The sequence below is a fragment of the Aristolochia californica genome, unplaced genomic scaffold (genome assembly GCF_029961685.1).
Source record: "Aristolochia californica isolate CCGP_79_NKW_82.1479 unplaced genomic scaffold, dmAriCali1.0.hap1 SCAF_1, whole genome shotgun sequence".
In the NCBI taxonomy this organism is placed as follows: Eukaryota; Viridiplantae; Streptophyta; class Magnoliopsida; order Piperales; family Aristolochiaceae; genus Aristolochia; species Aristolochia californica.
Genome location: NW_027181770.1, coordinates 60,644,553 through 60,658,139, shown reverse-complemented (window position 1 = coordinate 60,658,139; position 13,587 = coordinate 60,644,553). Strand labels below are relative to the sequence as shown.

At 40.1% G+C, this 13,587-nt stretch overlaps 1 protein-coding gene across 3 annotated transcripts; it reads left to right on the top strand.

Annotated features, from left to right (window-relative positions):
• The first annotated feature begins 655 nt into the window (after positions 1-655).
• On the top strand, positions 656-11,839 carry LOC137954087 (uncharacterized). Of its 3 annotated transcripts, none has more exons than XM_068801635.1 (11): positions 656-4,118; positions 5,080-5,319; positions 6,856-6,985; positions 7,062-7,214; positions 7,339-7,577; positions 7,673-7,736; positions 8,116-8,322; positions 9,738-9,973; positions 10,131-10,209; positions 10,279-10,416; positions 10,994-11,839. In XM_068801635.1, exons 1-11 carry the CDS (start codon positions 1,012-1,014, stop codon positions 11,183-11,185), a joined length of 4,785 nt encoding a protein of 1,594 aa, XP_068657736.1. In that variant the 5' UTR covers positions 656-1,011; the 3' UTR covers positions 11,186-11,839. The 3 variants fall into 3 exon arrangements, with proteins under 3 accessions (XP_068657736.1, XP_068657735.1, XP_068657737.1); XM_068801634.1 differs by having other exon boundaries at positions 7,667-7,736; XM_068801636.1 differs by lacking the exon at positions 10,994-11,839 and adding an exon at positions 10,884-10,962 and having other exon boundaries at positions 7,667-7,736.
• The last annotated feature ends 1,748 nt before the right edge of the window (positions 11,840-13,587 follow it).

Below are 13,587 nucleotides of genomic sequence, written 5' to 3'. Positions count from 1 at the left end.
GCGGAGCCGCCTGCGGCGAAGCTTCAGCCACTGGACTGCCTTAGCTACGACGAGAAAGAGCTAAAATGAGAAGTTCGTAAGAGTCGTGTTGGTGACAGTATTATTAAAGGGAAATAGATGGGAATAGTTGGGAGAGGGTTGAGCTGCACCGGTCCAACAGAATTGGTGGCCCGGTCTCTATTTGAGAAGGCTTGATAAACCCACGCCTTGGTGTGGGATGAAATCACTGCCATTCGTTCTGTGGGTCTTATATAAATAAATGGCGTCGGTTTTGTCTCATGCGGTCCAATTTGGATGGGACTTGATATTCTTGGTACACCAATGAAATGTCAAATATCACAAAAAATGGTGATGAAAAGACGAGATGAAGGATATTCCACGTGGCCCATACGTAACCGTTGATTAATGGGTGACCGCACAGCACCAAGTTGTTAATTTTCATCTGACCGGCGATCTCGATAGGTTTCTGAAAGCGAAGAGCCGTAACGGCTAGTTAACTACTTAAACTGTAATTATCTTTAAATACACGATTTAATGCAAGAAGATTAATTAATATCTATATAAAATAGAAATATTAGGAGTTAAAAAATCAAGCTCTCTCATCTCCCCTAAAAGCGGTGACTTCGCCGCTGTGTTCAAAAAATGCTTGCAAAGAAAAGGGACACGTGAGGCAAAAACAGAAAAGAGGGAGAAAGAAAGCGAAGCAATCGAGGGGAGGAAGCAATCGAGGGACGAAGATTTCGGGGTGCCGGGATCTTGCTCGGGGGAGTCCTGGGTGTCGGGGCTAATCCAGGCGCGGCGGTCCACAATCATGAGTTCCTTGTTTCAATGTCGCCGGTGATGCTAGATGTTTGATCCCTGGTCGCGGATTCCAGGATTCAATCGCAGCAGTCCCGATTGCGAGACCCTAACCCTAAGAAAGGTCGCTTCTCTTCTTCCTCTTCCTCGACTCTTGTGTGTAACTCCTCCGAGAATCCGGTTGCGGAATTGTTGAAAGTGGTGACCGGACCGATGGATTCGCCGAATCAAAGGAATGCAGCAGGGTTTTATGGGTATGGGTTTTCGACACCACCTCCGCCGCCCGCGACCAAATCGGGAAAACCGAGCCTTTCTAGACCTCGCCTTGTGAAATTGAGGCGGCATTTGGTGTCGCAGCCTGCCGAACAGTCGCCTCGATCGGGGACGGAGAACAGGGCGCATTTGGATTCCAATGCGATCAACAGTTCGGACGGGGACGGGGATGGCGATGGCGATGGCAAAGTGGGAGACTTTCGGGACAAGTTCCAAGAGTGGAATCCGTTTTCATCGGCTCCCGAGAAGTCTGTTGGTGCAAATTCAGGTCCACTTGAGTTTGGGAGCTCTAGTGCGACATTTGTGTTTGGAGCTAATAAAGTGAGTGGGTCGGGTACCAGTTTGAGTTCAAAAGGTGGTAATGTCGGACATAGCGAGCAAAGCCTGGGTGATATTGAGTTTGTAAGGCGTGGTGGTGGTGCAGGATTTGGCTTTGGTAGTAATGAACCAAGCAAAGTTGGCTCGGGGTCAAATCTAATGTCAGGTGGGTCGATTGAGAGTATGGAGAAAAAGCTTCCGGATGAGATGAGGAAGCTAAAAATTGATGGCCAAGTTAATCTGTCAACTGGGTCAAGCATGGGTTTGAAGCTGAACAACATTGGGGTCAGTGAGAGTGTACAGAATTTGGGGAGTTTTGAGTTTGGGAGCTCTGGAGCTGATGCATCTTTTGTTTTAAGAACAAATCAATCAAGTGGGGCGTGGTCAAGTTCAAACTCAATGTCCAGTGAGAAGTTGGGAAAGCTCTCTGATGAGACGGAAAATTACAACGCTGGAGCTAGAGTTAATCAGTCAAGGATGCGACCAGATTCAAAAAGTAGTGGTGTCAGCACATGCAGCTCCACTTGTAATGATATTGGCAATTCTAGTTCTAAGGAAGGTCTTGTGTTTACAGCTAGTCACTCCACTAGGATATTAAAGACTGATTTAAAAAATAACAGGACAGTTGAGGGGCCTCAAAATCTGGGAAGCACGGAGTTCCGGAACTCTAGTTTCAATCCAGAGGTTGTTTTTCCTGCTAGTCAATCAAGTCATGTAGTTGATACAGCAGATGCCATGCCTAATGAGAGTGTTGGAGGAACATTCCTGACTGACATGCAGAAGTTAAATTCCAGGATTGGAGCAAATGAGTCTGGTGTAGAACCAAACTTTGCTGCAGGCTGCAGTGGGTTTACTAAAAGTTATCCTAATCTGGGGAGTTCTAAGCTTGGGAAATCAGGTGGTGACAAAGGTTTCAACTTTGGAGCCAATCATTCGAGTGGTTTGACCTCTAGTGCCAACATGAATAATGTGTTTCAGGAGAGTGGGGGGCAAAATAACCAATCAGGTTGTGACGATACTCATCCAAATCAAATGAGGAAGCTAAATATAGAAAGTGAAACAAAGTTTGTGAATAAGAAAGACAAGTCTTGCACTACTGTGTTTGGACAAAGGGAGTCATCGTATTCTACAAAAAAATTAAATTCTGCGGAGGTTTTGGAGACATCAACTGGGCCCAGCGTGGAAAAGTCAGTTCCGGATGAGCTGAGGAACTTGAACAGAGGGAGTAAAAATGCATTTCAAAGTAAGGGTGAAGCAGGGTTTACTTTTACTACTGACAGAAGGGAGAATATGACTCCCAATCTGGGGAAAGGCTTTGGGGCAGGTGTTTTTGTGTTTGGAAGCAGGGGTGAACCCAATAGAGGTGTTTCAGATCAGAATTCAACTGTTGGGTTTGATGAAAAGACGGGTATTAACCTATCTGACGATATGAAGAAGCTGAGTATGGAAGAAGTGGGGAATGGTTCTGAGAAGATTGAAGATAAAGATGTCAATGCAATACCCAAAGATAAAAGCAGTTCTGTCCTCAGTAGTGGTAAGGATGCAGCTCAAGAGTCTTCTACATGTAAAAACTCCCACAAGGATACTGAATCTGGAAATTTCATAAATAAGCCTTTAGGTGATTCTACATTTAGTCATTCTATTCCCACACCATTCACATTCCAAGCAGGAAGAAAGACCAACAGTTTGCATGTGGATGACGTTCCTCCTGTCGTCTCAAAACTAAATGCAAAACCAAATGAAACTGCTCCTTCATCATACTCTTCGTCATTTTCTGGTCCCTATTTTGAGCCAGGTGTAAATTCTTCAGAGGGTACAGCAACATCTAGCACAGAAAACAAAGCTGACTTTGTGAACATGACACAATACATGAATGTGCCTGCTTGGGATCCACAAACTCCAAAACATGATGCTTTTTATTCTTTTAAGGAGAACATATATGCTGGTTTGCACCAAAATGCGGTTTTTAGTTCAAAAAAAGGGTCAAAAGCAATGGATGCAAAGTCTAAAAAGGGGAGGGGAAAATTGGAATCCCAAACTGGCCTTGTCCAACAGAAACACTTTGTTTCAAGGGAAGGAAGTTCTCAAGAAAGTTCAGAAATGAGTTCTCCTGTCTATTCACCAATGGATTTCTCTCCTTATCAGGAAAATTCAGCAGCTGATCAATTTTCTAGAAAGACGTCTCTCGTATCTGATGACATTGTTCAGCAATCAGTTGGTCTGAGTGAAGAGGGTTCTAAACATGGGCTACCTGAAAATGAATCTTTACCTTTTCAAAATGAGATGACAGATTTCAATAATGACATTGATGTTAGTAGAACTGAAACTTCTGTGTCTAACATTGAGAAGCAAGCAGGGGTTGCTGAAACTATGTCTGGTGTTGCTTTTCAGACAGAGGATAAGGGTGGGACCAACTTCACATTTGCTGCTTTTCCTTCTTTTCAAGGCCCATCATCAAGTCGAAAACGACACTATATAAAGAAAAATCGGATGAAAGATATTTGTGATTCATACACTTCAAGTCCAAATACAGAAGTTCATTTGACTTCTCCCCTGCAGTTTTCTCCATTTGCTGCTACTTCAGTACAGGGGCGGGCTGGTCAAGGTCGAAATCACCGAAAGGAAGACATGTTCATGTCTCAAAAGGAAACAGATAAAGAGCCAAATCTTCACCAACATTCTGTCTCTGCTGCTGCAGCACTGGAAGCCTGTGAAAAATGGCGACTCAGGTATTTTGTTTCTTTGGTGCAAATCATTTTTTTTATTTTAATTTTTTAAAGTGATAGGCCACTCAAAGATTACCTAAGTAGGTAATGACCACGTAATGTAGTTTTGGATGAAACACAGAAGTCAGAACCTGTCTAAACATTCCCCAAGAGATGATTCTTAATATCTATATATTATTTCAATTGTGAGAAATTTTATTACTGAGTGGATTGAGCCTTTGGCTTGATGACTACATGGTGAGTTTTTTTAAGGTGTTGGGTTCAAGTTGTCAAAGCTAGGTGGTTCCAGTCCACCTGGGTTAGGTTCCGTCCGCCCTTGGTCCACTTGGGTTAAGTACTTTGTTTTCCGCACTTAACAGACCTGTCTGTTGGGTTGTATTGGCTAGGTATTTGACATGGTATCAGACTTGGACACCACGTTCCGTGTTCGAATCCCGGGGGAAGCAGTAGAGAACGGGAACGGTGGGTGTCAGAGCTAGGTGGTTCCGGTCCACCTGGGTTAGGTACAGTTTGCCCCTGGTACACCTGGGTTAAATACTCTGTTTTCCGCACTTAACAGACCGGTCTGTTGGGTTGTATTGGCTAGGCGTTTGACACAAGTTTGACAGGTGTATGAGATACCGACCTGTTTTGGTGTAATTAAATAATAAGTGGGTAGTAGAAAGAAGCCTTCAACCATGCTACAAAAAAAGAAATGCAATGTGGAAGCCATGATCTTTATTATCACATTAATTACCTATGGGAAAATTGTGGACATCTGGTCAAATTCTATTTCTATACTATCTTTGTTTAAACAGCTAGAACTGTTCTAGTTTTTGAAACAGTGGTACTGTTTGCTTACAATTTGGATTTCAATATTGACATGTCATATTTACGGGAGGCCGCTTTATTATAGCATTTTTATATAAGATTCTCTATATGGTGCTTCCAACGTTTAAACCAAATATATTCATCTGTGCATCAGGGGCAACCAAGCTTATGCAAATGGCAATCTATCTAAAGCCGAGGACTGTTACACCAAGGGTGTGAAGTGCGTCTCTCCAAAAGAAACTTCTAGAAGCTGTGTCAGGGCTCTGATGTTATGCTATAGCAACCGTGCAGCCACACGGATGTCTCTTGGTAGAATGAGAGAAGCATTACAAGATTGTATGATGGCTGCTTCAATAGAACCCAATTTTCATAGGGTTCAACTTAGAGCTGCTAAGTGAGGATTTCCTCTTTCCATTGAATCCACATTCCTGTTTCATGAGTTCTTATTATTCTTAGTTTTATATATGATTTTTACAAATATTTGTTAACTCTTTGTCGTAAGATCATTTTTATGAAACTTGATAATGAAAGAAGAGCATTTGACAATAAGTAAGTCAAAAGCTAAGTTTAAATTGAAACAGAAATCTTATTTAATTAAATTAATTATTTATTTATTTTTGGAAACAAGTGTAGTACATTTATGCAATACAACACATGGTCAAGGGGAGATCCCAAAGATTATGAAGGGAGGGAATCCCCCATCACAAGGGGAAACCGCCTTCTTAGCTAGCTGGTCAGTGGGGGAGTTATCTGACAAAGGAATATGCTTCCAAACTACTTGCCAAGAGGACTGATTCAATATATCATATATAGGTCAATCTCCATGGAGGGCAAAGGCCTTTACTCTTTCACCCAATCACAATGGCAGAGTCACATTCTATAGCTAAGGGACCAGAGAATCTTTGAGCAACCAGTAGAAACACATGCTAAAAGTGCCCTTAATTCTGCTTAATTAGAGTCACAAAAACCCAAAGGGCCAGAGAATAAGAGATAAGCACCATAGCTATTACGGATAGCCCCACCATTCCCAGCAGAGCTAGTATATTTCCTATGAAGAACAATCAGTACTAAGTTTTAGCCACCTAACTGTTGAGGCTGCCAAGAGAGCATCAAGGAGGGGTTGAGACATTAGAGAGTAATGATTTGATGCCAAAACCTTCTAAATAACTGAGCTAGAAGGAGGAGGCATTTGCTGAAGCAAGCATGCCTAGAGAAGTGTGTTATGTATTGTGTGCTCTACCACTGCCGCAAGAGAGCTTTATCTATGATTGAATGTCTTCTTGTTTCTTTCCGGGCAAAGGTTCCAAGGGACAGCTGCTATGACTGCCTTCCACAGAGCTGTACTATACTTGAAGGAAGTGGCCTTTAAAGGAAGGAGAGTTTGAGGGTCGCTTTTAACCTTTCCACTTCCTCTCTTATTTACATTTCTTGGGCTTTGGTTGTCCTTGCAGACTCATTCAAAAAAGGTTGTACTTACAAATATCCCCTCATAGAGGCCATGAGCTCAAGGGTCAGCACCTGAACAAGATTATGTACTGTAAAAGAAGAAAAAAATGAAAGTTTGGCTATAAAATAACAGATTGTGGAGCAAAATTGTCTGGTGGAGTGCAGTTTGCTGTTACTCCACTTCCACCTATCACTATCTGTTGAAGAGCTGCTGCGATGAAATAATATGGTTTGCCCTATTGTCTGATTGGGCAAACTGTGCTTTTTTATTTTTCAGAAAATAAAACAAAAAATGGGTTAGAGAGTAGTTATTCCCCCTGTTTCAACTTATTACTCTATTGTCCTTTTTGCTGCTACCATCACAATCTTGGATGGTCTGTTTTGTCTAAGTGTATGATTTACCTATTTCTGTTCTGTTCTATTTTTATTTTTATTTTTCTAAACTGCTTTCTGATGATTCAATTAATGCAATTTTCCTGTCTAGTTGTTATCTTGCACTGGGGGAAACTGAGGATGCTCTGAAACATTTTAAGAATTGTTTGCCATCTGAAGGTGATCTAAGCTTGGACAGGAAAATTGTCATTGAAACCTCCGATGGTCTTCAAAAAGCTAAGGTACAGTATTGCCTGTGTCTGCTGTATTTGGTATGTGTTTGTTTGTCACTGATCTTCCTGTGGTTCTGACTGACAGCAAGTCTCTGAGTATATGAATCAGTGCACCAAACTTCTACAGCAGAGAACTTCTGATAATGCTGTCAAATCATTGGAATTAATTGCTGAGGCTTTGTCAATTAGTCCGTATTCAGAGTGTTTGATTGAAATGAAGGCTGAAGCTCTCTTAATGGTGATTCTCTAATAATTACCAAAAATGTCATTTTTTCCTAATTTATATGGATGTGTGTATAATTTTTGTAGTTGCAATTAAGTTGTTTCATGGGCTCTAATTAAGCTTTAACAAATTCTGGCAGCTTAGAAATTATGAAGATGTGGTTCACCTTTGTGAAGAAACTATGGAATCTGCAGAGAACAATTATGATACAAGTAATTTTGACTCCCAATCTGTGGAAGGGTCAGAGAGATTTAAAGAATCTCCTGCAAGGTTTTGGAGGTGGCATCTTATTTCAAAGTCCTACTTTTACATGGGAAGGTTAGAAGAGGCTCTTGATTTTCTCCAGAAGCATGAGACTAAGAGAAGTACTAAAGACATGTAAGCCGTTATTCTTCTTACTTGTTTGTTGATTTGATTATTTTTGTCTATGGACACTTTGATTTCTATTGCTGATGAGAATTGTTTAGGTGCAGAAACAAGAATACAGAATCTTCTACTGCATTTGCTGGCACCATTCAGGAATTATTACGCCATAAAGTATGCACATTTTGTTTCATTTTGTAAATTTGGTTGAATTTACTTAAGTGCATCTGGCTTGTCAAATCCTCACTACAGCTCAATGGACATAGATCCAGGCTGTTGATCTAGTGAACCACTACGTGATGGTATGGGCTCTTGTATTCCTGATAAATTGATTATCTCACACCATCAATCTTTACGAGGGTTTTTTGGTTCTTTCCAGATATACTTTGGCTCTCTGTATGTCTAGACTATTGGGAATGCCCATGATGATCCATTTATCACCCAACTCAATAGTCTCTTGTATTTACTTTCCTTTTGTCATGGTCAATGATAATGAATTGGCCATATATGTACTTTGCTAATTTCTTTTTCTGTTTACATTCCCTTCATTCAGGCTGCAGGGAATGAGGCGTTTCAAGCTGGCAGGCATTTGGAAGCTGTTGAACATTATTCTGCTGCTTTATTGTGCAGTGTTGAGTCTCGTTCTTTTGCTGCAGTTTGCTTTTGCAATCGTGCTGCTGCATATCAAGCTCTTGGCCAAATTACTGATGCAATTGCAGACTGCTGTCTTGCTATTGCCCTAGATTCGAATTACCCAAAGGTTTGTGAATGTTATCTTTGTTTGCCCTTTTATGTTTCTTTTGGTGCTGTTGTTTGACAAAGAGAGATTTATTTTTATCGCATTCAGAACATTGTGGTTGGCAATGGAAGCTGGTGAGCAGACACTTATTTTTTAACAACTTGACTAAGTTTTTACTTAAGTGGCATACTAGTGATTTGCGACTGCTGTTGGCAATATGGTTAGTGGCAAAGCTGATAGGAACCAAAGTTCTTAGTTGGGGGATAAACTTCAATCATGCTGCATCAATCAACTCTTCTTGCTAAGCTCGAAGCAAAGTTAATTTTATTAGATTAATAATAATTATTTACCAAACCTTAGATGTAACGAACCTTGACAGAAAATAGAAATGAAGTCATGGACCTTTTTGGCTTGAAACCCCTTTCTGTTCCTGTTCTTTATGTTGAATAGCTTCATAAAAAGCTTTTGATCTTTTAATTCTCTATCTGAGAATTCATTGTAATTGGAACCTCGTTCCTAGATCAGCCAATTTTTTGGCTGATAAATTGGCTAAATTCGGAACCTCCCAACAATCTCTCATTGTTTGGGAAGGCTTCCCCTCTTGTAATCTGCTCGTTTGAGCTCTCATAATAAAATTCAGCATCATTTAAAAAAAAAAAGAAATTCTCTATCTGAGAAGACTGTTGGCCTTCTGTTCTTTCAGGTACAAACCCTAGATTTTTACTATCTGAAGTAAAACTTTTTTCGACAGAACTGTTGTTTAAGAACTTGTAGAACCATGAAGTCTATTTTTCTGGTAAAACGGCATATTTAGGACCAATTTTTAGTAAATTGACAACCAGGCATTGGCATTCTTGCAGCCAATTTTTGAAAACTTGACAACTGGGCAGTGACAAAGTGCAGGTACTATGAGCAGTGGATCGTGGTATTTTTCGAAACAAGGAATTATAAAGAAAACTAAGGCAAAAAGTTGAAAATGGAGTTCTAGTTTTCTTTCCTATCTTGAGATAAAACTGCTATATACCTCATTCCAGGAACAGTTTATACTTAAACCAGCTAGTTCACTTTGATTTCTGGATTTTTAATGTCCATTAGGTTGATCCGGGTCAATCCAATTGAACTAGATTTGGAAGATTGCTTTCGACCACTTGTGCTGGATTTTATTTTCACTGAGTTTGGTCAATCAGGCTAAACTAGGTTAGGAAAACTGCTTCTAACCACTGTTATATCTAAGTTTTACATGTTCAACTGATATATTGATATTTTCTTCACCTTTTGACTAATAACTTAGTTTCAGTTTTGGGCCTGAAGAGTTCCTACTGCCATTTTTTATGATATTTCTGAATCATACTGTTGTTTAGTTAGGTGTTGTAGGTCAATTATTGCAAGTTTCGATGGCAATATTCATTTTGATTTACCTTCTTTCTACTTTGTAGGCAATATCCAGAAGGGCAACCTTGCACGAGATGATTAGAGATTATGGCCAAGCAACTAGTGATCTTCTGAGGCTTTTATCTCTTCTTGAAAAGCAGGCGGAGGATAAGGCCAATCAGTCTAGAACATTGGGTAGGTCAACTAGCACCGCAAATGACATCAGGCAAGCTCGTGCCCGGCTTGCTACAGTGGAGGAAGAAGCCAAAAAGGGGTTGGCATTGGATATGTATCTCATCTTGTAAGTTGTATTCAATATATCTGTAATTTTTATCGCCAATAATTCATGTATTTAATATGAGTCATTGGAAGTCTGAGCAGACAATTAACCTGTGCCTAGCTTCTTAATCATGTAGCTGAGATAAAGTTAAATAGGAACAATTGTGATATCTACGCAGGGGAATTGAGTCATCAGATACTACAGTGGAAATCAAGAAGGCATACCGAAAGGCAGCACTCAGACATCATCCTGACAAGGTTATTTCTTTGTACTATGTTGCTAAATTCCCTTATTGTGTTGTTTTAACCAGTTTTATGTGTACATAGGCTGGTCAATTCTTAGCAAGGAGTGAGAATGGGGATGATGGGCTTTGGAAAGAAGTATTTGATGAGGTCCACAAAGACTCTGACAGACTTTTTAAGATGATTGGAGAGGCTTATGCTGTGATGTCAGATCCCACCAAGGTGCGTGTATGTTTATCAGTATTTTGTTGTGTAAGTCCATCTTTTAAGCTTCAAAATTTTAAAACCTCTTCAAAGGGCACAACTTCGAATGTTGTAACAACTAACATTAGTACAGCTGGTTTAGGCTCGATGGGTTTATCACAGATCCTACCTATGTGTCTAAATCAGGTTGTGTTGGTGCAGATGTATGATGTTAGTTTGGCTGAGAAAGAAGCAAAATGAATAATTGATTCAAGTGAAGAACAGATAATTATCCCTTGTACTCGTCATGTTAACAGCATGTATGCTAACTGTAACTTCGAGACAGGCTCTTTACTTTGGACTTCTGATAATAGAGAACTACCAACTTTATGTCTGATACAATTGGGTGGGTGCGTTAAAATACCTAAGTAACTAAGAGCTCTTAAGGTTAAATTTTTGAAGTCATAATGAACTCCCTTTTATGGTTTGATATTGTTTTTTCATAGAATCCAATGCGTACTGCATGATATATGATATGTCGCAAACTGCACTGTACTGACAATCAGAGATTTGCACCTGCTGCCTCTACTGAACATTGCATTTTGTCATTTGACAGCGGGTGCGATATGATACTGAGGAGGAGATTAGAAATGCTCAGAAGAAAGGAGGCACTCCTAAATCACAGGTAGATGTTCATAACTACCCATCTGAGAAAAGTAGCAGCAGGAGGCAATGGAGGGATGCATGGAAGACATGTGGAAACCCACAGCAGAGATGGTCAGAAGCTTCTCAATCATATAGATACTGAAAAAACAAGTAACATGAGGCTGCTGAAATGGATGGAGACATCATTCGCTATTACTTCTGCTACCACCATTGAAGAAAAAGGTGCGAATAGCTTCCAACCTTTATCAGGCAAAAAGAAGAGGATGAAGATAGTAGGTACAAAAAGGTGCCTATAGCTTCTAACCAATAATTATCAGGTAAAAAAAGATAAGGATGAAGACACAGAATGCTGCCAGCATGGTAAAGACATGGCCAGGAGCTAAGCATCCAAAGAAGGCCTGAAGATTCAGGTCCTCACAGCTTTTCAATTTGGGTTTTCAGGATATGCTGGTTATTTTTCTGGTGAAGGGAATGAATCATTTTTCTATTTTTTCACATCGAGTTTGATGGCCATATATACAAGTTTCTGGCTATCACTGTGACATGGATACAAAGGTTTTTTTTTTTCGTTCTTATTGGAAGAGAAGGGAGAATATTGGAGGGAATACCCTAAAAGATACTTATTGGTGATCTGTTTTTCAACTTTTGGGCTCCTGTTACTGATTGTAAGTCTAATTTCTTGTAACCTGTGGGCTCAAATTTGCCGCCAATTGAAGCCTTGGATGGCGCCGAAGATAATACCTGTAAACTGAGAGATTTGATGTGTAGTGTTTTCTGCTTGATGATTTTTTTTCCAGCTTTTTCCCTGTGATAGTATAACATGAATGGGTTGTTCTGAGTTGGGGTGGACATTGACTCTGATTAAATAGATGATTCAAACCAAAATACTCAAATTTGGGTTTTTTCTCTGCGGGTTGGGAAAAAGAAACTGGTGTGGGTTCGGGGAGGAGACAGGTTTCACTAAGTTCAATGGTAGATTGGGGTCATGAGCCAATGGGGTAAAAAAATCCGGGATACAAGAACAAAGTGAGAACAAGGCGATAGAGACAGATGAAGCTGGAGTCCGGATTGAATCGGCAGACTATTAAAATTTTTTCAGGCACAGATTTAATCAGTTGCTTCGTCCATTGTACAGGTTCTGTTCTATACCACGGTGAACGAGTTACTAGGGTAGGAACTTTTGTTGGACTTTGTTACTCAAGTTCATTAGTTAGCATAGTTTTAGCGAGAGAAAACGTTTTTAAACAGTTAAAATGGAAACTATGGAGAAGATGTATGGCCAAATTTCAAAAAAAAAATTCACTGAGCAGGGTGGAAGAGAGGTACGGCCCTTACGCCACTCCTTGTTACTAGGGGTGGATATGGGTTGGATTCAGAAAACGTTTTTAAACAGTTAAAATGGAAACTATGGAGAAGATGAATGGCCAAATTTCAAAATTTCTTTTTCACTGAGAAGGGTGAAAGAGAGGTACGGCCGTTACACCACCATTCCTTGTTACTAGGGGTGGATTCAGGTAAACCCATCTCCCCAAAACGAGGCATTTTTCCCTCAAGAGAAGAAAGAGTGCAAATCTACAAGTTATTTAGTTTCTTTTATGTATCCTGATTTCTTAATTTAATAATTTTTAAAATCTTCCTTGATTTAAAATAGTTCTTTCTTCTTGGTATAACAAATAGCTAATCCCCTTATCACAGGGATAGCAAATTAGGTTTGAAAGAAAAGGGAGAGGAGAAAAAGAGGTCCATTGCCAAACACTAAGTCACAAACAATCAACGATATTTCATTTTCAAACCAGAAGCTGGATCTAAGTCCTTGGCAGTGGCACAAGGTGGTTTTATTTTTCTGTTTACTCCGAATCACCATTAGCAGCTGTTTCCACCGATTTTCCAAAGTGTTATTCTGGCAGCATGGAACCAGTTGAATTTCATAAGATTCAGGATTATAACAAAGGGAAAAACAGGGAACAACTGAATTGGTTTAAGCAGTTACCTCCTTCAAGTATTCCCAGAAAGATAACATAGCTAGGTCAATCTCTTGGCAGGTCCCTGCTGCTGGACAGTTCCCTCACCTCTGGAGCCACATGGTGCTAGGTCATTTAGATATTGATTTCTTCATGAAAGCTAGTGAACCTGTCTGTGCTATATATCTGGTGCACTTATAGTTCTCCCAGTTTGGTGCTAGGTTTTTTTAACATTTTGGGTTCCAGTTAATGGATGTAATTCTAATTTCTAGTAACCTGTGGACTCATATTTGCGGGCAAGTTGAAGCCTTGGATGGCACAGACGAGAATGCGTGTAAAGCTGGGAGAGATTGGTATGTATAGTGCTTCCTGCTTGATGATTTTTTTCAACTACTTCCCTGTGAAGGTATATGGCCAATATTAGCCATTAGGTGTACTCTTTCTTCATGTTTGTTGCAGATTTGATCAATCTCTCCACATCAGTTGCACAATTTTCTATTTTTGCCATGGTCAATGACGTGTTACGAAAGGAAACAATGCACACTGGAGACATAAGAGTGCCTACCGGGGAGGAGCTGGTTTA

Coding starts and splice junctions, on each gene's coding strand:
- LOC137954087 (XM_068801634.1), top strand. CDS start 1,012: ATGGATTCGCCGAATCAAAGGAATGCAGCAGGGTTTTATGGGTATGGG. Junction 7,215..7,338: donor AGGCTGAAGCTCTCTTAATG/GTGATTCTCTAA, acceptor AAATTCTGGCAG/CTTAGAAATTATGAAGATGT. Junction 7,578..7,666: donor AAGAGAAGTACTAAAGACAT/GTAAGCCGTTAT, acceptor AGAATTGTTTAG/GTGCAGAAACAAGAATACAG.